At 42.0% G+C, this 25,534-nt stretch overlaps 1 protein-coding gene across 5 annotated transcripts; it reads left to right on the top strand.

Annotated features, from left to right (window-relative positions):
- The first annotated feature begins 326 nt into the window (after positions 1-326).
- parp9 (poly(ADP-ribose) polymerase family member 9) lies at positions 327-25,287 on the top strand. Of its 5 annotated transcripts, none has more exons than XM_046356879.1 (8): positions 328-767; positions 14,956-15,888; positions 17,483-17,716; positions 17,922-18,140; positions 18,402-18,507; positions 18,630-19,108; positions 19,213-19,372; positions 24,273-25,287. In XM_046356879.1, the coding sequence occupies exons 2-8, from the start codon at positions 14,995-14,997 to the stop codon at positions 24,551-24,553; spliced, it is 2,373 nt and encodes a 790-aa protein (XP_046212835.1). In that variant the 5' UTR covers positions 328-767; positions 14,956-14,994; the 3' UTR covers positions 24,554-25,287. The 5 variants fall into 5 exon arrangements, with proteins under 5 accessions (XP_046212837.1, XP_046212835.1, XP_046212838.1 ...); XM_046356880.1 differs by having other exon boundaries at positions 329-767; positions 18,402-18,477; XM_046356881.1 differs by lacking the exon at positions 17,483-17,716 and having other exon boundaries at positions 327-767.
- The last annotated feature ends 247 nt before the right edge of the window (positions 25,288-25,534 follow it).

Raw genomic sequence — 25,534 nt, 5'->3', positions numbered from 1 at the left:
GAACACTGAGCCAATCACAGTGCAATGCTCCTATTTTCTGCTGGCCAGCACCACCCACACAGAAAGCACTGGGCTAGGTTGAACACCTGCATTTTGGAGCTACCTGTTAGTTTTCGGCTTTATTAACTCAATTGTATTTTTATTTTTTTAATTGTTTGCAAATTGATATGTGACAAGTATTAATGCCAAAATAACATCAAAACAGGCAAGCCCCCAATTTATATATATATATATATCTTATTTTGCAAAAAATGTGGGGCTCTGAATGACGGATGACAGGTCGCCACTGCCAGTACCACATCCGTATGGTGTTTCTGTCCATAACGTGACTGCAAGAGACAGGTTGGAATGTCTGTCAGGAATACGATATGTTTTGAATTTGTTGATAAAATGCGGACATGATTGCGAGACACAGGACAAAGGGCCAAAAGTCGGGACTATCCCGCACAATACGGAACATGTGGTCACCCTAGACCGACAAAAAATCGATACAACCAAAGTTTAGCATGTCTTTGCAGGGGGACTCTTATTTTGAATAAAAAAACAAATCCGCGATCGCGTTGCCAGCATAATATCCTGCTGCTAGGAGAACGGTAGCCTAAACATGTTTCGCTTCCAAGTCGGGGGCGTGTTTAAATGTAATTTTACTGATAATTTCTTTCAGTTTTGAGGTTTTGTCGACGACGACTCGACGCATTGAATTCCATATTTTTGAATATTCAGTCGACTCGTCAGTTGCCTTTGCTATAAACATTAGCTGCCGTCAGGTGAGTAGACTACGCAGCTTCACTATTTCTTTGCAACTTTGCTGGTTGGTTCGATTAATGTAAAAGTACAATAGGTACGTCGTGACAATGGGAGGGATATTGTCATCTGGAAACGGATTGTTAGATTAAGCTCGTTTTAAAGATATCTCGTTTCTGTATTTTGCTAGTGAGTGTGTGTTTTGGATGCATGGATAGTAGGCTATTTGTTGTCCATTTATGGCGCACGTGCAGGATTTTTATTTTGACATGAGGTGTAAAGCAGAGAGGAAATGTGTCTAACAAGACCGACATTTGGAAAGTGTTTAATGCTGCTTCACATTGTGCGTTCGTAAATTCACTCTGGCTATCTACTCCGAGTCAAGTGCTCTCATCCGAGTGCTAGAGCGCAGAAGAACTGAGGAATTTACGAACTGGCAACACTCGTTGACTGTGACCATGTCAGTAAAACTTAATTAAATTACCTGCAGCACGGGACCAATCACCAACGCTCTAGATAACATAAACAGACTAACCGGCTATGCTAGGGCGAGAGGAATGGTCAGATTTCGGTGTTCTCTCATTAGTGTATAATGGATCAACACTACTCCTTGGCCAGAGCTTCCAGTGTGCGCTTTGAACGCTCAGAGAGCGATATGTATTTACGAAGGCTTAGAGCCCACTCAAACATTCCAGAGTGAATTTACGAACACACCCATAGAATTTCTCAGGATTTGACCCCTGTGAAGAAGCTAGGTGAATTGAAACAGAACTGCATTCCAAACCAATCTCCCCTCCCCTGTATCTTATTTCCTGTAACTTGGAAAAGACTCGCGCTTGAGTCTCTCTTTCGGTTTTGGTCCACCAGCTTCAAACAACTTTAAAACAAAATATTTTTGCTTATTGAAAATATTACACTGCGATTTAGATGATTCCCAGCAGCACCAGTTAGTGCTTGTTCTCTCACAAACTGAAATTGAGGGAACAGGGTATAACTTTAGCAACCATGACAGAGCATTGCATACACACCTGCGATTGAAACGCTTGAGTGCTCACTTTCTGAAAATATAAAAAGTAAACTGGCACTGTGGTAAAGTTGGAACATCATCTACGATGGTTTAAATGCGTTTTCAACCTCTCCCTGTCAGAGTCTAATACCAAAATGTTTCACACAGACCACCATACTCCCTGTGCCCAAGAACACTAAGGTAACCTGTGTAAATGACTACCGACCCGTAGCACTCACACCTGTAGCCATGAAGTGCTTTGACAGGCTGGTCATGGCTCACATCAACACCATTATCTCAGAAACCCTAGACTCACTCCAATTTGCATACCGCCCAAACAGAGCCACCGATGATGCAATCTCTATTGCACTCCACACTGCCCTTCCCCACCTGGACAAAAGGAACACCTATGTACAGAATGCTATTCATTGACTACAGCTCAGCGTTCAACACCATATTGCCCTCAAAGCTCATCACAAAGCTAAGGAACCTGGGACTAAAGACCTCCCTCTGCAACTGGATCCTGGACTTCCTGTCGGGCTGCCACCAGGTAGTAAGGGTAGGTAACAAAACATGTGCCACGCTTATCAGGTCAGAGAACTGGCCATGTGGTGCCAGGACAACTTTTCCCTCAACGTGATCAAGACAAAGGAGATGATTGCAAACTACAGGAAAAGGAGGACCGAGCATGCCCCTATTCTAATTGACTGGGCTGCAGTGGAGCAGGTTGAGAGCTTCAAGTTCCTTGGTGTCCACATCAACAAACTAATATGGTCCAAGCACACCAAGACAGTCGTGAAGAGGGCACGACAAAACCTATTTCCCCCCCCTCAGGAGACTGAAAATATTTGGCATGGGTCCTCAGATCCTCAAAGGTTCTGCAGTTGCACCATCAAGAGCATCACTGCCTGGTATGGCAACTGCTCGTCCTCCGACCCCAAGGCACTACAGAGGGTAGTACGAACGGCCCAGTACATCAACAGGGCCAAGCTTCCTGCCATCCAGGACCTCTATACCAGGCGGTGTCAGAGGAAGGCCCTAAAAATGGTCAGACTCCAGTCACCCCAGTTATAGACTGTTCTCTCTGCTACCGCACGGCAAGCGGTACCGGAGCACCAAGTCTAGGTCCATGAGGCTTCTAAACAACTTCTACCCCCAAGCCATAAGACTCCTGAACACTCAATCAAATGGCTACCCAGACTATTTGCATTGCCCTCTCCCCCTCTTTTACACCACTGCTATTCTCTGTTGTCATCTATGCATAGTCACTTTAATGACTTCAATTTCAGTGAAAAACATGAGGGCAACAGTACTTGTGCAAAGTTTCAGAATGATAACTTCTGGAATGGGTGTGCCACATGACATTTAGCATGAAGTCATCCAGGTGTCCCACAAGTTGCCCAAATGTGGCCAAATTGGTGAAGGTATACATTTAAAAGAAAATACCCCCCCCCCACAAAAAAATGGGAAATATATATATTTTCACAAAATATCAAGGGTGGCTATTTACACACTTTCAATATTTGGAAGACCCTCAGTCCTCTACACAATATTGTGCTGCTGATGCCATGTGCCATAGCAGTCTCTTTCTGCTGTAAAGCAGAGGGTCACCAAGCATGTGGTGCAGGTGATGGGGGACTTCATTTTGCAAAGAACACAACGACGTCTCCATGCTGTGCCCTTTTGGCCCTGAGGCACATCCATGCCTGCAGAAATACATTTGGGCAGATGAACACCACTTGTGGCAGGAGCAGAAGGGACAGAGGGAGAGGGGCCAGAACGTGGCGCTGTAGCCAGCAAGCTCCCTGATGAGCAGCTCTCTGAAGGCTAGCTGTGTGATGGGGGGCTTTCCACAGCTCTTAGCCATTTCCTTGTGTAGGATGAATGCATTCACTACAGCAATGTCGATGAAATGATAGAATGTCTTGTACCATTTCATCGTCTTGTGGAGAACATTAATTTGAGGTCGACCGATTTATGATTTTTCAACGCCGATACCGATTATTGGAGGACCAAAAAAGCCGATACCGACTAATCGGCCATTTTTTATTTAAAAAAAAGTGTATTTGTAATAATGACAATTACAACAATGCTGAATGAACACTTATTTTAACTTAATATAATACATCAATAAAATCAATTTAGCCAAATAAATAATAAAACCTGTTCAATTTGGTTTAAATAATGCAAAAACAAAGTGCAATATGTGCTATGTAAGAAAGCTAATGTTTCAGTTCTTCGCTCAGAATATGAGAACATGTGAAAGCTGGTCGTTCCTTTAACATGAATCTTCAATATTCCCAGGTAAGAAGTTTTAGGTTCTAGTTATTATAGGACTTTCACTCTATACCATTTGTATTTCATTAACCTTTGACTATTGGATGTTCTTATAGGCACTTTAGTATTGCCAGTGTAACAGTATAGCTTCCGTCCCTCTCCTCGCTCCTCCCTGGGCTCGAACCAGGAACACAACAACAGCCACCCTCGAAGCAGTGTTACCCATGCAGAGCAAGGGAAACAACCACTGCAAGGCTAAGAGCGAGTGATGTTTGAAACGCTATTAGCGAGTGCTAACTAGCTAGCCATTTCACTTTGGTTACACCAGCCCCATCTCAGAAGTTGATAGGCTTGAAGTCATAAACAACGCAATGCTTGACGCACAACGAAGAGCTGCTGGCAAAACACATGAAATTGCTGTTTGTATAAATGTTTACACGCCTGTTTCTGCCTACCACCGCTCAGTCAGATACTTAGATACTTGTATGCTCAGTCAGATTATATGCTCAGTCAGATTATATGCAACGCAGGACACGCTAGATAATATCTAGCAATATCATCAACCATGTGTAGTTAACTAGTGATTATGATTGTTTTTTATAAGATAAGTTTAATGCTAGCTAGCAACTTACCTTGGCTTACTGCATTCGCGTAACTGGCAGTCTCTGTGGAGTGCAATGAGAGAGAGGCAGGTCGTTATTGCGTTGGACTAGTTAACTGTAAGGTTGCAAGATTGGATCCCCCGCGCTGACAAGGTGAAAATCTGTCGTTCTGCCCCTGAACAAGGCAGGTAACCTCTTGTAACCAACGGGCACTATTTTTATTTTTGGAAAAATAACGTTCCCAAAGTAAACCGCCTATTTCTCAGGACCAGATGCTAGAATATGCATATCATTGACAGCTTAGGATAGAACACACTCTAAAGTTTCCAAAACTGTCAAAATATTGTCTGTGAGTAAAACAGAACTGATATTGCAGGTGAAACCCTGAGGACAATCCATTCAGGAAATGCCTCTTATTTTGAAACCGTTGTGTTCCTATGCACCCCTATTGGCCATCGAAAGGGATATCAACCAGGTTCCTTTTTCTACGTATTCCCTAAGGTGTCTACAGCATTTTGATGTCGTTTCACGCCTTTATGTTGAAGAATGAGTGTAAACGACTACATTATGTAAGTGGCCAGCTGAGGGCTCTGTGATTCTTGTGTAAAAGACAGAGGTAGTCATTTTCCTCTCACTCCTACTGAAAAGCCAATTGTCCTGGTTGATATATTATCGAATAGATATTTGAAAAACACCTTGAGGATTGATTATAAAAAACGTTTGCCATGTTTCTGTTTGTGTTTTTTTAAAGTTAAGAACACATTCTTATTTTCAATGATGGCCTAGGAACGGTGGGTTAATGACTTGATACTTTTTCTTATTCTTATCCGTGTTATTTTTTTACTGCATTGTTGGTTATGGGCTCGTAAGTAAGCATTTCACTGTGAGATCACCTGTTGTATTTGGCGCATGTGACTAATAAAATTAGATTTGATCCATCCCCTTGACCCATCTTCCTTCATTGCCTCAGCATAGGACAACTTCTGCACTACTCTAACCCTGGAAACCTCAACCTGCCTCTCTTGCACTGGCCACTTCTGCACCACTACAATTAACACATACCACTACTTTCCCCAATGCTACCCATTCCTTTGTCGCATCGCCTTCTGCACACTTCTCACACCTAGGAACCTCCCTCCAACACACTGCTGCGACATGCCCATAAGCTTAACAATTGTAACAATGTAATGCATTTGGCACAAGCTTGTACGGGATAAGTTATATCCAAACATCACTTTGTCAAGCAAAAACTCATCAAAACTCAAAAGAACAGACGACTCTCTTTCACCACTCACACCACCCTGTCTGCTTTGCACCAAACGACGAGTTTCACCAACACCGGTAATTAGTGATGCACCGATATGACATTGTTCGCCGATATCCGATATGTTCCTTGCCCTAAAAAAAAAACGGTACCGATATTTAATAATTTTAGCGACCTTTTAAGCATTCTGGTACAGTTATTGCAAGAGGTGTCACTACAGTCCCTGGTTCGAATCCAGACTGTATCGCTTCCAGCCGTGACTGGGAGTCCCATAGGGCGGTGCACAATTGGCCGAGCGTCGGCGGGGCCATCATTGTAAATAAGAATTTGTTCTTAAGACTTGCCTAGTTAAATAAAGGTTACACACACACCACACTTACCAAAGGTTATTTTGTTGGCATTTACGTATGTCCCTTCTTTCACTTACTTGCTGTGTTGTTTCATTCTCAACCAGGATTTATATGGAATGCCGTTTGGGTCTTTGCGTGTCAATAAAGATACATGTCAAATAACACAATCTGTTTCAGTAGCTATATAGTTCTATCTACACATTTTCTATAGGATTGAGGTCAGGGCTTTGCCACTCCAATGCCTTGACTTTGTTGTCCTTAACCTTTCTAGCGCAGGCTCGACAACATTCCGCAGAAAAGGCAGCGAGCAAAATTCTAAAATATTTTTTAGAAATATGTAACTTTCACACATTAACAAGTTCAATACAGCAAATAAAAGATTAACAAGATGTTTATCTACCCATCGTGCCCCATTTAAAAAATGCTTTACAGCTAAAGCACAACATATGATTGTTAGATCACTGCCAAGTCGAAAAAACACACAGCCATTTGTCCAGCTAAAGATAGGAGTCACAAAAAGCAGAAATATAGATAAAAGGAATCACTAACCTTTGATCTTCATCAGAAGACAATCCTAGGACATGTTACACAATACATGCTATTCATCGACTACAGCTCAGCATTTAACACCATAGTACCCTCCAAACTCGCCATCAAGCTCGAGACCCTGGGTCTCGACCCTGCCCTGGGTACTGGACTTCCTGATGGGACGCCCCCAGGTGGTGAGGGTAGGTAACAACATCTCCACCCCGCTGATCCTCAACACTGCGTTCTGATCCCTCCTGTACTCCCTGTTCACCCACGATTGCGTGGCCACGCACGCCTCCAACTCAATCATCAAGTTTGCGGACGACACAACCGTGGTAGGCTTGATTACCAACAACGACGAGACGGCCTACAGGGGGAGGTGAGGGCCCCCTGAGTGTGGTGTCAGGAAAATAACCTCACACTCAACGTCAATAAAACTAAGGAGATGATTGTGGACTTCAGGAAACAGCAGAGGGAACAACCCCCTATCCACATTGATGGGACAGTAGTGGAGAGGGTAGTAAGTTTGAAGTTCCTCGGCATACACATCACAGACAAACTGAATTGGTCCACCCACACAGACAGCATCGTGAAGAAGGTGCAGCAGCGCCTCTTCAACCCCAGGAGGCTGAAGAAATTCGGCTCGTCACCAAAAGCACTCAGAAACTTCTACAGATTCACAATCGAGAGCATCCTGTCGGGCTGTATCACCGCCTGGTACGGCAACTGCTCCGCCCACAACCGTAAGGCTCTCCAGAGGGTAGTGAGGTCTGCACAAAGCATCACCGGGGGCAAACTACCTGCCCTCCAGGACACCTACACCACCCGATGTTACAGGAAGGCCATAAAGATCATCAAGGACAACAACCACCCGAGCCACTGCCTGTTCACCCCGCTATCATCCAGAAGGCGAGGTCAGTACAGGTGCATCAAAGCTGGGACCGAGAGACTGAAAAACAGCTTCTATCTCAAGGTCATCAGACTGTTAACCTCTTGAACCTCTGGGGGCAGTATTTCATTTTTGGATGAAAAACGTTCCCGTTTTAACCTCATAGCCCGCCCCATCCCACATGCGGTCGCGTTACTACAGCCTCAAGCTCATTACCATAACGCAACGTTAGCGATTTCTAAAAATCGCAAATGAAATGAAATGAATATGCCTGCTCTCAAGCTTATCCTTTTCTTAACAATCCTGTCGTCTCAGATTTTCAAAATATGCTTTAGAACCAGAGAAAATCAATAATTTGTGTAAGAGTGGTGATAGCTAGCTTAGCATTTAGCGTTAGCATTTAGCACTCAACATATTCACAAAAACCAGCAAAGGGATCAAATAAAATAATTTACCTTTGAAGAACTTCAGATGTTTCAATGAGGAGACTCTCAGTTACATAGCAGATGTCCAGTTTTTCCTGAAAGATTCTTGTGTAGGACACAACGTTCTGTTTTGTTACTATGCATTTGGCTACCGAAACTAACCGAAAATTCAGTCACCTACACGTCAAACTTTTTTCCGAATTAACTCCATAATATCGACTGAAACATGGAAAACGTTGTTTGAATCAATCCTCAAGGTGTTTTGTCATATCTCTTCATTGAAATGGAAGAAGCCTGCATTCTTCTCTGATTCGGATGGAAAAATACTGGTAGCTGACTTTTGCGCACCAATTTCCACACAGACACAGTGCGGGACCCCTGGTAAATGTAGTCTCTTATGGTCAATCTTCCAATGATATGCCTACAAATACGTCACAATGCTGCAGACACGTTGGGGAAACGCTAGAAAGTGTCCGTTCATTCCTGTCGCATTCACAGCCATATAAGGCGATCATGGAAAACGTACCTTCAGAAATCCTGTTCATTTCCTGGTCGCTCAAACATCTTGGTTTTGCCTGAAGCTTTTGTTCTAAGGCACTCACAGTGAAAATCTTTGCAGTTCTGGAAACGTCAGTGTCTTCTTTCCAAAACGATCAATTCCAAGCATAGTCGAGCATCTTTTCGTGACAAAATATTGCGCTTAAAACGGGCACGTCTTTTTATCCAAAAATGAAATACTGCCCCTAGAGTCTTAAGAGGTTAAACCAGATATTTTGTCACGAAAAGATGCTCTACTATGCATACAGCTTTGGAAAGAAAACACTCTGATGTTTCCAAAACTGTAAAGATATTGTCTGTGAGTGCCACAGAACTAATGCTACTGGCGAAACCAAGATGACATTTCATACAGGAAGGAGCCAGATTTGAGGCGCTGTGTTCCAATGTCTCCTTATATGGCTGTGAATGTGCAAGGAATGAGCCTACACTTTCTGTCTTTTCCCCAAGGTGTTTGAAGCATTGTGACATATTTGTAGGCATATCATTGGAAAATTGACCATAAGAGACTACATTTACCAGGTGTCCGCTCGGTGTCCTCCGAAACTATTGCGTAATCTCCAGGTGCGTGCATTGTTCCATTTTGAACAGAGGAGAAACCAAACTGCCACGAGTGACTTATCATCGAATAGATATGTGAAAAACACCTTGAGGATTGATTCTAAACAATGTTTGCCATGTTTCTGTCGATATTATGGAGTTAATTTGGTAGAAAGTTCGGTGTTGTAGAGACTGCATTTTTCTTTTTCTTAGCCAAACGTAATGAACAAAACGGAGCGATTTCTCATACACAAATAATATTTTTGTAAAAATGGAACATTTGCTATCTGAGTCTCCTCATTGAAAACATCCAAAGTTCTTCAAAGGTAAATTATTTTATTTGAATGCTTTTCTTGTTTTTGTGAAAATGTTGCCTGCTGAATGCTAGACTTAATGCTATGCTAGCTATCAATACTCTTACACAAATTCTTGTGTAGCTATGGTTGAAAAGCATTTTTTTTTAAATCTGAGATGACAGTGTTGTTAAGCAATCGTTAGGATGTTTTTAACATAAAACATCAATGTTCCAACCAGAGAATTCCTTTTTGTCTTCAGAAAAGCTCTGGAACGAGAAGTAACTCTGTCGGGAGCGTGTGTCATGAGACCAAGGCTCTCTGCCAGACCACTGACTCAGAGGTCTTATGAGCCCCTCCTTTATAGTAGAATCCTCATACCAGTTTCTAAAGACAGTTGACATCTAGTGGAAGCCCTAGGAAGTGCAACCACACCCATATCCCAATGTGCATTTGGTAGGCCAAGCTTTGAAAAACTACAAACCTCAGATGTCTCACTTCCTGGTTGGATTTTTCTCAGTTTTTGCCTGCCATATGAGTTCTGTTATACTCAGACATCATTCAAACAGTTTTAGAAACTTGAGTGTTTTCTATCCAACACTAATAATAATATGCATATATTAGCATCTGGGACAGAGTAGGAGGCAGTTCACTCTGGGCACACGATTAATCCAAAGTGAAAATGCTGCCCCTTATCCCAAAAAGGTTAAGCCATTTGCAACAACTGTGGAAGTATGCTTGGGGTCATTGTCCATTTGGAAGAACCATTTGCGACCAAGCTTTAACTTACTGATTGATGTCTTGAGATGTTGCTTCAATATATCCACATAATTTTCCTTCACATGATGCCATCTATTTTGTGAATGGAACCAGGCCCTCCTGCAGCAAAGCACCCCCACAACATGATGCTGCCACCACCGTGCTTCACAGTTGGGATGGTATTCTTCGGCTTGCAAGCCTCCTCCTTTTTCCTCCAAACATAACGATGGTCATTATGGCCAAACAGCTTTATTTTTGTTTCATCAGACCAGAGGACATTTCTCCAAAAAGAATGATCTTTGTCCCCATGTGCAGTTGCAAATCATAGTCTGGCTTTTTTAAATGATGGTTTTAGAACAGTGGCTTCTTCCTTGCTGAGCGGCCTTTTCGGGTAATGTCGATATAGGACTCATTTTACTGTGGAAATAGATACTTTTGTACCTGTTTCCTCCAGCATCTTCACAAGGTCCTTTTGCTGTTGTTTTGGGATTGATTTGCACTTTTTGCACTAAAGTACGTTCATCTCTAGGAGACAGAACGCATCTCCTCCTGAGCGGTATGATGGCTGCATGATCCTGAGGTGTTTATACTTGCGTACTGTTGTTTGAACAGATGAACATGGTACCCCCAGGCATTTGGAAATTGCTTCCAAGGATGAACCAGATTTGTGGAGGTCTACAATTTTTTTTCCTGAGGTCTTGTCTGATTTCTTTTCATTTTCACATGATGTCAAGCAAAGAGGCACTGAGTTTGAAGGTAGGCCTTGAAGTACATCCACAGGTACACCTCCAATTGACTCAAATGATGTCAATTAGCCTATCCAAAGCTTCTAAAGCCATGACCTAATGTTCTGGAATTTTCAAGCGGTTTTAAAGGCACAGTCAACTTGGTGTATGTAAACTTCTGACCCACTGGAATTGTGATACAGTGAATAAGTGAAATAATCTGTCTGTAAACAATTGTGCATAACACAAGTAATTTTTCCAACAAAGTAGATGTCCTAACCGACTTGCAAAACTATAGTTTGTTAACAAGAAATTTGTGCTTGGTTAAAACAAGTTTTAATGACTCCAACTAAATGTTTGTTTACTTCCGACTTCAACTGTACGTATGTTTTTATACAGGTAGCTTTGACATCAGTTATAAATGTCGGCATTAAACTAGATGTTGGGCTTATAACAATGTTGGCATTTTTGTTATATCGTCTGATTCCGTTATGTTCACCGATATATCGTGCATCCCTTCCCCTTCAGTTGGTCAACTTTCACATTTACTGCTACCCCAATAATCACTCCTTTCAATGGCACCCTTTTCTTTTGTTGGCAAAACAATTCACATCTCTTGCCACCATTCGTTTAAGGTGGAGCTCCTTCTGATCAACATAAACAAACTATCACAAACCACTTCTGGTTTCCCTCACTGATTCCACAGCACCCAACTCTGTTTTCATCCACCCTGAAACCACACATGTCTCAGCCAAAAGGCAAGGGAACACTTTAAAAAAAAGAAATGTCCCCCCTTCACTTCACTCCAGACTACTCTTTATCCTGAACCTCGGTGCAAGCCTTGGGCTCCGAGACTTCACCACACCTACCACCTCCGATACTTCACCCTCATTCCCTTCCATTTCTCCTCCTCTCTTCGATCTGGCGTACAGCTCAGTCTGCTTACACTTTCTACCATTCTAGAACAAACCATCTCCCTTTCGCTTCCTCTTTTTGATGTACAATGTAGCGAAATACTCAAATGTCTAGTTTTTCCACATTTTGTTACTTTATGGCCTTATTCTGAAATGGATCAAATAAAAAAACAGAAATACATTACTTACAGCAAAGGGCCTGAACTTGTGAGACTTGAAATTGAGCTCCGGTGCATCCTGTTTCTACGACTTAATTTTCCACAGGTGGACTCTAATCATGTTGATTGGACATGATTTGGCAAGGCACACACCTGTCTATGTAAGGTCCCACAGTTGACAGTGCATGTCAGAGCAAAAACCAAGCCATGAGGTCGAAGGAATTCTCCGTAGAGCTCCAAGATAGGATTGTGTCGAGGCACAGATCTGGGGAAGGGTAACAAAACATTTCTTCAGTATTGAAGGTCCCTAAGAACACAGTGGCCTCCATCATTCTTAAATGGAAGAAGTTTGGAACCACCAAGACACTTCCTAGAGCTGGCTGCCTGGATAAACTGCGCAAACCGGGGAGAATGGCCTTGGTCAGGGATGTGACCAAGAACCCAATGGTCACTGACAGAGCTTCAGAGTTCCTCTGTCCAGATAGAACAATCATCTCTGCAGCACTCCACCAATCAGGCCTTTATGGTAGAATGGCTAGACGGAAGCCACTCCTCAGTAAAATGCACATGACAGCCTGCTTGGTGTTTGCCAAAAGGCACGTAAAGACTCTCAGACCATGAGGAAACAATATTCTCTGGTCTGATGAAATGCCAAGTATCACATCTGGAGGAAACCTGGCACCATCCTTACGGTGAAGTATGGTGGTGGCAGCATCATGCTGTGGGGATGTTTTTTTTTTTTTTTCAGCGGCAGGGACTGGGAGACTACTCAGGATCAAGAGAAAGATTGAATGGAGCGAAGCACAGAGATCCTTGCTGAAAACCTGCTCTAGAGCACTCAGGACCTCAGACTGGAGCAAAGGTTCACCTTCCAACAGGACAATGACCCTAAGCACACAGCCAAGACAACACAGAAGTGGCTTCAGGACAAGTCTCTGAATGTCCTTGAGTGATCCAGCCAGTGCCCAGGCTTGAACCACATCTAACATCTCCAGATAAACCTGGGATTAGCTGCGCAGCGACACACCCCATCCAACCTGACACAGCTTGTGAGGATCTGTAGAGAAGAATGGGAGGAATACCCCAAATGTTTTTTGCAAACATTTCTAAAAGCAAAAACAGGTTTTGTCATTATGGGGGATTGTGTGTAGATTGGGGGAAGGTTTTTATTCCTTTAATCAATTTTAGAATACGGCTGTAACATAAACATGCAAAAATAGTCAAGTGGTCTAAATACTTTATTTCCGAATGCACTGTATATGCTGTCTCGAGTAATTAAGTGAAACTAGCTCCAGTAGGTTATTTTGAGTGTGAACTGTTATTGTACTGGAATTACACACAGTTCAAACCACCATTCTGTTGCAGCCTACAAAGTTGCAAGTATAGGCTAGCAAATTTGATTTTAAAATATAATGTGGCCTATTTGTATAATTAGTAGGCTGACTCTTTCTCTCACTGTTGCTTCATTCCTTATTCACTTTAAACAGAAATGAAACTGGTTTAGTTGTCTTCATCTTCGTCTTTCTAATGACATCCTTGAACAATATAGGACTAGAATTAGATGCAGAAGGCGACGCTTTAATGGTTACAGATCTGAATAAATAACTGCTGTAGCCTACCGCCATCATGCATTAGCTCTTCTTTCAATCTACCCGTGAGTTCTATTGGCTGCTGTATTTAACATTCAGCAAAAATATTATTTGAATAGTCTATTGGTATAACAAATGCTAAAAAAAGTCTAGCTTTTCCTGCATAGGTCTCCAAGAGCTAAGGGGTGTTTTTGTTGTTGTTGAGGCCAGCAGAGCTCATGCGCTTGCATTTTGCGCAAGAGACTGAGGCTTTAAGTTAGAAGCTTAGTAACTATAACCCATCATTAATTAGCTAAATATATGGCCGACACTACATTGAATGCATTACCTGAAAGAGGTAGGCTAGGACATGGATATACCTAAAACATAATCTATTTTTGATGCAATTTGAATGGAGTTGATAGAAAGAGTGCTCATGCGCGCACTGATTTTAAAGCAACGATATTCAAGCGCTAGGCTGTTTTTTAAAAACAATGCAACTGCAATAAGTAAATGCACATCTTTACAATTAAAAAACCAATGTGACCCCCCCCTCCGAAAGCCAGACGGAGATGGGTAAATTAGAAACGCATTCAGTCTTTATATTACTGTAGCATAGGCTATGCTGCAGCAAATGTAGGCCTACCTGTCACAAACAAAGTTACCACGTCCCCACCTTGAGCATTGATTTAATCATGCAGAGGCAGTTGAGAAGCCAGATTTTAAACATCACATATCATTTAACAGTTCCATTTCATGCCATGCTGTTCATAGAAATCCTTTACCATTTTCTTGCAATTATTTATCCTGGGAAAATGGAGTGGTTTTGTGCGGGAAAATCTCGGTAATCGGGTTCAACCCTAATTTACACCCTGCTATATTTATGCTCGAATGTAATATTAAATTCATTATTGTTGGGCTTGTGAGATTGACTATTGTCTTTATTTATTTTTTAAAATGTACTTATTTATCCATATCAGTCAAGTAAGTTTACTTTCAGTTTTGATTATAGCCTAGTCCTCAAGGTCAGTGTTGTTCCAGCAAAACAGCTTGATCTGATGTCCCAGCCTATAGAGTTCCTCTGATGTGAATAAAGTATTGTTTTCATAATGATCAAATTAATAGGTGATACAATCATATTTAGTTATTAGAACAACATGCACCTTGATAGTTTGTTGGTAATGTAAGCTAGGCCATGTGCTTGAAAAATAATAGAATCGGAATTACATAATGTAGACTATTACAAAAAAAAAACTTTTATATAATGAAAGGTTGTCATGTTCATAAGAAGCTCATTTGACTTGTGTAATGTATGCCTTGATTGCATATGACCTCTTACGCTCAAATGTTTTCCTCAGTCCTCAGAACAACATTGGATACCCTGTATTGTGTGAGCCATGGCCAATTCAGATAATTTCCCTCTGGAGGAGGAGATAGTGAGCATCCTGGTCCAATGTGGACCAGCTCTGACTTACGCCCTGCAAAGCAAGTTTGGATGCACTGCCGTGCTCCATGGTGTGGATGTTGCCAGTGCAGGTGCAGGACAGTCCATGAAGCCTGAGATGAGGTTTTCTACCCTGCTGTCCAAGGGCCTCAGGGTGTCTGTATGGAGGGACGACCTTACCACTCACTGTGGCGTAGAGGCTGTGGTCAACGCGGCCAATGAGCACCTCAGTCATGGGGGAGGTCTCGCCAAGGCGCTTAGCGATGCCGGTGGCCCAGATATCCAGCGAGCGAGTGACCGGTACATAAAGGCCAACGGAAAGTTGTTAACGGGAGATGCCATAATCGCCCCATCTGGAAACCTTCCATACAAGAAGATCATTCATGCCGTTGGTCCAAGCCTACCATACAACTGCAAAAAATCTGATGTTGATAATGCCATACCAAAACTCAGAGCGGCAATTAATAACATTCTGGAGATAACGATAAAAAATAATCTGAAGTCTGTTGCCATTCCTGCCATAAGTTCTGGCCTGTTCAACTTTCCCCTGCCACTCTGTGCAAATGTCATTGTTCAAACCCTGAAACGCTACCATGATCACACTTACAACGGAGGTCCTTTAGAGGTTCGCCTGGTCAATCACGATGACCCATCGGTCAGGGAGATGGAGAGAGCATGTCATGAAGTACTGGTGTCATCGGTTTCACACAGTCAACCAGCGGCGGCTCAGTGGCTGCCACCTAAAGTTTCATACAGTGAAATTGTGAGTCACGGAAAAGGCTTAACTTCAATGAAAATCAACAATGTCACTCTGAATCTCAAAAAAGGACACATTCAGAGACAGCAGGTAAAATAATGATAAATATCAGAATTGAATAGTAGACATGATTTGATGGAGGAATGTGTGTGGATATTTGGCTCATTTTCAGCATTTGGAACATAGACTACCGTTTTTTAAAAGTTTTATGATCAGTAAGACATTTCCTTGTTTTTGAAAGAAAACAAAAATAACCAAATTGATCAGAAATACAGTGTAGACATTGTTAATGGTGTGAATGACTATTGTAGCTGGAAACGGCAGATAAAAAAAAAAAAATATATATATATATATATATTTATGGAATGTGTACAGAGGCCCATTTATCAGCAACCATCACTCCTGTGTTCCAATGACACGTTGTGTTGCCTTATCCAAGTTTATAATTTTAAAAAGCTAATTGATCATTAGAAAACCCTTTTGCAATAATTTTAGCACAGCTGAAAACTGTTGTGGTGATTAAGAAGCAATAAAACTGGCCTTCTCTAGACTAGTTAAGTATCTGGAGCATCAGCATTTGTGGGTTCGATTACAGGCTCAATTTCCAGAAACAAAGTACTTTCTTCTGAAACTCGTCAAGTCTATTCTTGTTCTGAGAAATGAAGGCTATTCCCTACCAGAAATTGCCAAGAAACTGAAGATCTCGTGAAGATCTCTGCAGCTTCATTAAATAGTACCCGCAAAAAAACAGTTGCAACGTCAGCAGTGAAGAGGCGACTGGGATGCTGGCCTTCTAGGCAGAGTTCCTCTGTCCAGTGACCTTTTGCTCATCTTAATCTTTTCATTGGCCAGTCTGAGATATGGCTTTTTCTTTGCAACTCTACCTAGAAGGCCAGCATCCCGGAGTCGCCTCTTCACTGTTGACGTTGCGACTGGTGTTTTGCGGGTACTATTTAATGAAGCTGCCAGTTGAGGACTTGTGAGGCATCTTTTCAAACTGGACACTAATGTACTTGTCGTCTTGCTCAGTTGTGCACCGGGGCCTCGCACTCCTCTTTCAATTCTGGTTAGAGACAGTTTGCGTTGTTCTGTGAAGGGAGTTGTACACAGCGTTGTACAAGATCTTCAGTTTCTTGACAACGTCTCGCATGGAATAGTCTTCATTTCTTAGAACAAGAATAGACTGACGAGTTTCAGAAGGAAGGTCTTTGTTTCTGGCCATTTTGAGCCTGTAATCTAACCCAAAAATGCTGATGCTCCAGATACTCAACTAGTCTAAAGAAGGCCCGTTTTATTGCTTATTTAATCAAAACAGTTTTCAGCTGTGCTAACATAATTGCAAAAGGGTTTTCTAATGATCAATTAGCCTTTTTAAAATGATGTACTTGGATTAGCTAACACAACGTGCCATTGGAACACAGGAGTGATGGTTGTTGATAATGGACCTCTGTACCCCTATGTAGATATTCCATTAAAAAATCTGCCATTTCCAGATACATTTCCAGTCATTTACGACATTAACAATGTCTACGCTGTGTTTCTGATCAATTTTAATCTTCTCTTTCAAAAACAAGGACATTTCTAAGTGACCCTAAACTTTTGAACGGTAGTGTATATTTTCAAACCTATGAAAAGCTTAACTGTGATGAACTGATATTCTAGCTTGCTCATCTTCTATTGACAGACGGGCGCCATTGTGAACACAATTTCTGGCGAGCTTAATTTGTCATCCAGGGCAATATCCAAAGCAATTTGTCAAGAGGCTGGAAAAGGCATCCAGAAGGAGATATCTAGAAAAGGCAACTCTAAAAGTTATGGCGACGTTATAGAGACCAAAGGACACAACCTGTTATGCACTTATGTGTATCACACGATATGTCCTTACAAAAATCAAAACCAAAGTATTGAGTCTCAAAAGGTAAATGCAAATAAGGCAAAAATACAAAAATCTACTGTTGATATCAAACAACTGTTATCCTACCTTACTGTTCCTAGCAATATGTTAAGAGTAGTTTTTCAAAGATCTAACTATATTTTACTATGTCTCTAGTCCATAAGTACAACATATAGAATTAGAAACTGGACAAGTAATTTGTAAGCTTTCTGTATTCTTGTCATGACAGATTCTTGGTGACATCATCTCAAAGTGTCTGGGCATGGCCCAAAAAAAACAGCTGTCATCAATCTCCTTCCCAGCCATTGGTACTGGTGTGTTGGGCTTCAACAAGCAAGAGGTTGCCCAGATTATGATGGACACAGCAGTGAAATTTGCCAAGCAAAACAATGGCATGAACATGGATATCCATTATGTTATATATCCAGAGGACACTGAGACATATAGGGTAAAAGTATTATTATTATGATCAAAGTATTGTCAGTCATTTTTATACTAATCCTTCGTGGCCTGGTAATCGTCCCACAGCTCTTTGACGATTTCACTCTTTTGAAATTAAATGACTTAGCCGTTTTTGAACTGAAGAGTTGCGAATATGATACATTTCTAAACCAAAATACTTCATTTCTTTCCTGTCTGTCTTCTTATGGACACCAGAGTTGATATAGCCTAGTTACCAGTCATCACATATTTCTGCTCTTTTCCACAGGCTTTTGAAGACCAACTGAAATCTCTTCAAGGCGCAACACAATATTCTAGCTCCTTCAACAGTGCCTCCGCTCAAGGTGAGATCCCAGTCAAAAGTAGTAGAAGTGGTATGTTATTATCATTTGTGTGTTAACAGAACTCTTGATACAACATATTTATTACAACGGTTTTTGCACTATGCATGTAGTATTTTGGATGAAATTATAATTTTTTGTGTCTCGTCTGCAAGTATTTGAGCCCACAACTGGCCATTTTGACTCCAGAGATCCAAGGGAAAGCACACAACCATATATCGAGCTCAGCAGTGCCTTTGATGAGACATTGAGAGAGGCCAGGTCCTGGTTGTGTTCTGTTTTCTACCCTGTCTCCAAGAAGGTCTTCACCATTCGCAACAATTTCATCCAGCACTTTGGTGAACATGAGATTGGAAAGCTGCTGACCGTTCAGACCAAGTTCAAAGTTTCCTTTAAGGTGTTCTTCAAAGATGGTTGTGCCGGTGTGAACATCCATGGGGCTTCTAGAGATGTCACAGCTGCTGTATTAGAGGTGGAAGCCATGTGCTGCGAAGTCCAAGAGGATTTCGCAAAAGCAGAAGAGACTGACATGGGCCTGAACACTTCCACTAGTTCAGCAAGGAAGCCTGTCGACGAGAGCAGTTCTGACTATAGACAAAGACAGCGGAATTTTTCCAGTCTTAATATTGTCAGGGTGAGTGTCTACACAAGAAACAAAAGATTTAACATTAAAGGTGCAATCTGTGATATTAACTGCTTGATAACCAATCACATATGGTTATGGAAAATGTGTTACAGGTTGAGAAAGTGGAGAACCGTGCCCTGAAGCAGGTCTTCGAGCTTAAAAAGAAGCAGTTGGACGTGTCTACCTCTCAGCGAATGTACCAGCGCCTGCCAGCGCAATACTGTCATCTGCTCACCAGAGTGGGCTTCCAGAGGGAGTTTGCACCACCTGAAGGTAAGAGAGAAGCCACCTATTCATGAGATGTACATTGCGTCACAATATTGCAACTGCATATTCTGCTTAATGCATTCTCAATTGGAGCTGATGAACTTTGCCCACTAAAGTCAACATTGCTGTCTAAAGTAAATTTGACGACATCATAATGATGGCAAAGTTGTTTCCGCCTAATAATTTGCCTACTTTAGCAATGCCATCGTATTACCTGGCCGCTACAGTGTAATTTAGACCAAATAGTCACTAGCCCCTGTTCAGAATGACTGGTCACGACTTGACTTTTGGGCGCAACTATGGCTGAGGCGTCTGTAGAACTTTGATAACAATGGCATGGGGCAACCGATTAACAGAGGTGCAACCCTTGAATAAAAACAAATTCTATTCATTCTAATGACATTCTTTGTGTTCTATTTTTATGGAACCAGCACTGTGTTTGAAGAATATCTCTGAAATAATTGTTGTGAAGCAATTAATTTAATGAATTACTGCAATATGTAACCTTCTGGGTGACCCAACTAGGGTTGCAAATTGTCAGAAACTTTCATAAACTTTTTCATGGGAACTTAAGCCTGGGAATTTTGCTTACCCTCTGCATGCAAAGTGCATTCTTCCATCACATGTGCAGATTCTCAAGATCTTGCACACTAATGAGATGCTATTGAGCCCACACTTCTACACGGTCTGTGCCAAGGACTACATGCTTTCTGGTAAGTCTTGATTAAAATACTCGGTGGGGTGAATATATTTTATATTACATGTGATTTTTTGTTAACTAGTAAATAGTAGCCTACAACAAAGTGTTTAAATCATTTCTAACTTGTTAACAATTTCTGCTAGTTAGTATTTGCTACCATGTGGGTTTTAGCTTATTTGAGCCTGCTAAGGAGTGTGAATTTGCCTGTTTCCATACATGCTTCATTTAAAAAGATGTATCTTACAAAAGAGGAGTTTAATCTAACTGCTTAACAATTTATCTGTACATGGAATTGTATTTGTTTTTTGCACTCATTTTTGCCCCCGCTTATCTCTACAGGAACATTGCACGGGCACCATCTGATGTGTGGAGACCTTTCACTGCAGCAAATGTAGAAGGAGAAGCTGTGTACATTTGCGAATACTGTGTCAAATCATATGTGAAGAATGCAACAAAGATGCAGAATCATCTGGCCAAGTGCATAAAGTTCCCTCAGTGCTCACAGCAAGCAACCTCTGACAAAAGTCCCTATACTTCTATTTGAGGTGAAAATGATGAATGACAACTTATCGATAGCAACAGCTCATGGTCCTCCTGGAATCAGAAGGTTTTTTGACTCAATGGAGGAATGTAGTCAAGGAAATGCTGATGAATGTCTTGCTTAAGCTGTGTATGCAACTGGTTCACCTCTGCTCACAGGCAATGTGTATTGGAAGATATTTCTGAATTTTCTTCGCCCAGCATACACCCCTCCAACCAGAGATGCTTAATCTACTCATTTACTGGTTGCAGAGTTCAAGTGAAGGTCAAGCAAGTCCTAGAGAAAGCAGACTGTATTGCAGTCATCTCTGATGGTTGGTCGAATGTTCGTGGGCAGGGAATAATTAACTACATTTCCACTCCTCAACCAGTATTCTACAAGAGCACAGACACACAAGGGGCAAGATGCACCGATCTCTACATTGATGACTGCCTTCAGCTCATCTGCAATGACCTTGTACCACAGAAGGCATTTGAACTGGTGACGGACAATGCTGCGAACATGAAGGCTGCTTGGTCTAAAGTGGTGTCCTACCCTCCCATCACACCCATTGACTTTGCTGCTCATGCATTGAATCTGCTCCTCAAGGGCATCATGACACTGAACACAATGGATACACTGTACAAGAGAGCCAACCACATTGATGCTGCCCAGCAACACACGTTGGGGTGGTGTTGTAATCATGTTTGACAGTCTCCTGGAGGGGAAGGAGTCGCTCCAAGAAATGGCCATATCACAGTCTGCCGATATGGACAGCCCCATCAAGAGGATCCTCCTGGATTATGTATTTTGGGAGAGAGAGGTAAGCAGCCTGAAACTCCTGAAACCTATAGCAGTAGCCATTGCACAGCTTGAGGGAGAACAATGCCATCCTGTCTGATGTTCAGACTCTGCTTGCAGATGTAAGATAAATCCGTACTGCCCTGCCCACTTCACTGTTGCTCCAAGCAGAGGAAACTGCTGTTCTGAAATACATCAAAAAGTGTGAAGACTTAAGCCTGATGCCCATAGATGCCGCAGCATACATGTTGGACTCCCAAGTATCCTGGCAAGAGCATCCTGTCTGGTGCAGAGATCAAGGCCTATGGTGCCATCACTACTGTGTCTTGCCACTTTGGCCTGGATGAAGGCAAGGTTCTTGGCAGTCTGGTGTACACTTCCAAGCAAGGACTTCGGGATGGAGATGCAATATGCTAGTTGTGCCAACGGATCTCATCAGCCACCTGGTGGAAGGGACATTGTGGATCTGAGGCTCTTTCCCCTGTTGCCTCCATCATCCTCCAAATCCCACCAACATCAGTCGCCTCAGCGCAACTGGTTCTTGTTTTGGAACACACACCAAAGCACGCAACAGGTTGACCAATACAAAGGTTGAAAAATGGGTGGCTATCTGGGCAAATTTGAGGCTTTTTGAGCCTGACAACGAGCCATCCTCAACAAGGTTGGAAAGTGACAGTGAAGATGAGGCCTCAGAGTCTGATGTTCAAGAGGTGGACATTGAGGAGGTCCAAAGAGAAGACATGGAAGCCTGAGAGGAAGACAACCAAAGCTTTAGTTTCTAGACTATCATTTTCCAGATGTATGTTGAAAACATTTTTGGGAGATGTAATTGAGCATTGGGAATCATTCAATATTTATTTATTTTGTTCAGTGAAATCATCCCATGTGAAGAGTAAACTCATTGAATTAAAGTTCAATTTGTAACTCGTTTGTTTTTTCTATTGGAAGGATTTAATCATTTGCAATTATGTCTACTTATGATAAGGTCAAATGTTTGTTTCTGTCGCCATATGGTAAATAAACTCAACAAAAAAAGAAACTGACATTTTCCAGGACCCTGTCTTTCAAAGATAATTTGTAAAAATCTAAATTTCACATATCTTAATTGTAAAGGGTTTAAACACTGTTTCCCATGCTTGTTCAATGAACCATAACAATTAATGAACATGCACCTGTGGAACGGTCATTAAGACACTAACAGCTTAGACGGTAGGCAATTAAGGTCACAGTTCTGAAAACTTAGGGCACTGAAGAGGCCTTTTTACTGACTGAAAAACACCAAAAGAAAGAAGCCCAGGGTCCCTGCTCATCTGCGTGAAAGTGCCTTAGGCATGCTTCAAGGAGGCATGAGGACTGCAGATGTGGCCAAAGCAATAAATTGCAACGTCCTTTCTGTGAGATGCATAAGACAGCGCTACAGGGAGACAGGACGGACAGCTGATCATCCTCGCAGTGGCAGCCCACGTGTAACACCTGCACAGGATCGGGACATCTGAACATCACACCTGCAGGACAGGTACAGGATGGCAACAACTGCCCGAGTTACACCAGGAACGCAATATCCCTCCATCAGTGCTCAGATTGTCTGCAATCGGCTGAGAGAGGCTGGACTGAGGGATTGTAGGCCTGTTGTAAGGCAGGTCCTCACCAGACATCACCGGCAACAACGTTGCCTATGGGCACAAACCAACCGTCGCTGGACCAGACAGGACTGGCAAAAAGTGCTCTTTGACGACAAGTCACGGTTTTATCTTACCAGGGGTGATGGTCGGATTCTCGTTTATCGTTGAAGGATTGCGCGTTACACCGAGGCCTGTATTCTGGAGCGGGATCAATTTGGAGGTGGAGTGTCCGTCAGGGTCTGGGGCGGTGTGTCACAGCATCATCGGACTGAGCTTGTTTTCATTCCAGGCAAACTCAATGCTGTGCGTTACAGGGTAGACCTCTTCCTCCCTCATGTGGTACCCTTCCTGCAGGCTCATCCTGACATGACCCTCCAGCATGACAATGCCACCAACCATGCTGCTCGTCCTGTGCGTGATTTCCTGCAAGACAGGAATGTCAGTGTTTTGCCATGGCCAGCGAAGAGCCCGGATCTCAATCCCATTGAGCACGTCTGGGACATGTTGGATTGGAGGGTGAGGGATAGGGCCACCCCCCCCCCCCCTCCCCCCCCCTCCCCCCCCGAAATGTCCGGGAACTTGCAGGTGCCTTGGTGGAATAGTGGGGTAACATCTCACAGCAAGAACTGACAACTGGTGCAGTCCATGAGGAGGAGATGCACCATAGTACTTAATGTAGCTTGTGGCAGGTTGTGGCCACACACCCTTTGTTCAGGGACACATTATTCAATTTCTGTCAGTCACATGTCTGTGGAACTTGTTCAGTGTGTCTGTTGATTTTTATGTTCATACAAATATTTACTCATGTTAAATTTGTAGAAGACAAAAGCAGTTGACAGTGTGAGGATGTTTCTTTTTTTGCTGAGTTTATATCCAATGCAAAAAAACATCTACATTTAACATGGTAATTCCCACAAAGTTTCCACCTCTGAATATTCTAGACTCAACCAAATTCACATAAAAATGTGTTTTATAGATCTGTCACTCATTGAAAGCAAGTCTAAGAAGTGCAGATTTGTTCTAATTCTGTGCTTCCTGTTCTTAAGTTTAGGTTTTGAATACCAGCTTTGAACAGCTGAAAATACATTTTTGGTTGTGGAGAATATATTTCAGTGGGTTAGATGTTACAATGATTACACTATACTTGCATGTTTTGTCACAAACTGAAATTAGGCCAACTATTCAAATTTTAGCAACCAGGAAATGGAGCGATTTCTGGATAGTGCATCTTTAATTTCATTATTGTGTTACTTTTATCCGTAGAGAAAATCTATGGAGAGGGGATCTACTTCAGTGGCAGCGTGGATGGGGCAAAGAAGCAGTGGAAAGGCTTGGCAGACGAGGCATACCTGTACTTCGTTGAGGCGCAAGTGCTGACAGGGAATTCCACACATGGTTCACCAGATCTTATTGTGCCACCGGTGATGCCCAGTGGAGACCCCATCACTCTTTATGACAGCGTGAAAGGGGGTGTGGACACCTATGTCATCTTCAATGGTCACCAGGCCCTACCTGAATATCTGATCATCTGCAAAAATGAATGAAGTTGCTAATGGGTGAAAAAATAGTCATATGAAAGTCATTTTGTTTTAAAATAACCATATTTATCTTTCATTTGTGCCCTACTGTAGACTGCAGGAAACTGCATTTAGATCCACTTTATTATCCCATCGGGGGAAATTAATTTGGTCATGTGCTGAAGACTGTACATGAGAAACGACACAATATAATTCATTCAAAGTGCTATAGCTACACATTTAAAATGAAAGTCCAATATGCTGAAGATTCGAGGGACCAACAGACACTTATACAGCCTAATGAGTGTTGGAATAAGAGTCCCCATATCTATCTGTTTTGATTTTCTTTTGAAGAAGTCTCTTTCCCCTTGTCCGGCTGAGTTTTGAGTGAAGGGGATGTGTACTGTCCTGTAAAATGCTTTCACGTTTTAGTTTTGTGTATAGGTTGGTGGCTGATTCTTGATCCATACAAATTATCCTTGCCGCCATCTTAATCAAGCGCTGAAACTTGACTTGGTCTTGCACTCGCATGTTTCCAAACACGCATGTCAGACCAAAGGACGGCACACGCTGCAGGACAGATGTATTATAGAGGCTTGGTCTGGGTGGAGGGAAATTGAATTCAGAAATGTTTGCTTCACATTTTATATAGTTTTAATTGTTTGTTTTTTTCATTTTCTGCTTCAGTGTCAAAGCATTATGGTTTCAGTTTATAACCAACAAAATGAATGCAGTTTGAATAAATGTTATCATTTCAGTAATGGGTTGTATGTCATTTTTATTGATAATACTGACAATCCTTTGTTTTGTAATGAGTGCGTATTGTGATAGCATTTTGCTATACTTTTACATAATGCTTTGGTAGAGTAATTCGCTTTTATTACACTGATACTGTTAAACAGAACTCAATATTAGCCATCAATGAACAAGGCATTAACCTTTTTACATAAATCTAATAAAATCGCTTATGGTTCACAACATTCTGGCAGTGAGCAACTTAAAAGGACT

This window comes from Oncorhynchus gorbuscha, linkage group LG07 (genome assembly GCF_021184085.1).
Source record: "Oncorhynchus gorbuscha isolate QuinsamMale2020 ecotype Even-year linkage group LG07, OgorEven_v1.0, whole genome shotgun sequence".
NCBI classification, from domain to species: Eukaryota; Metazoa; Chordata; class Actinopteri; order Salmoniformes; family Salmonidae; genus Oncorhynchus; species Oncorhynchus gorbuscha.
The sequence above is the reverse complement of the archived record's forward strand: the minus strand, read 5'-3'. Positions and strand labels throughout refer to the sequence as shown.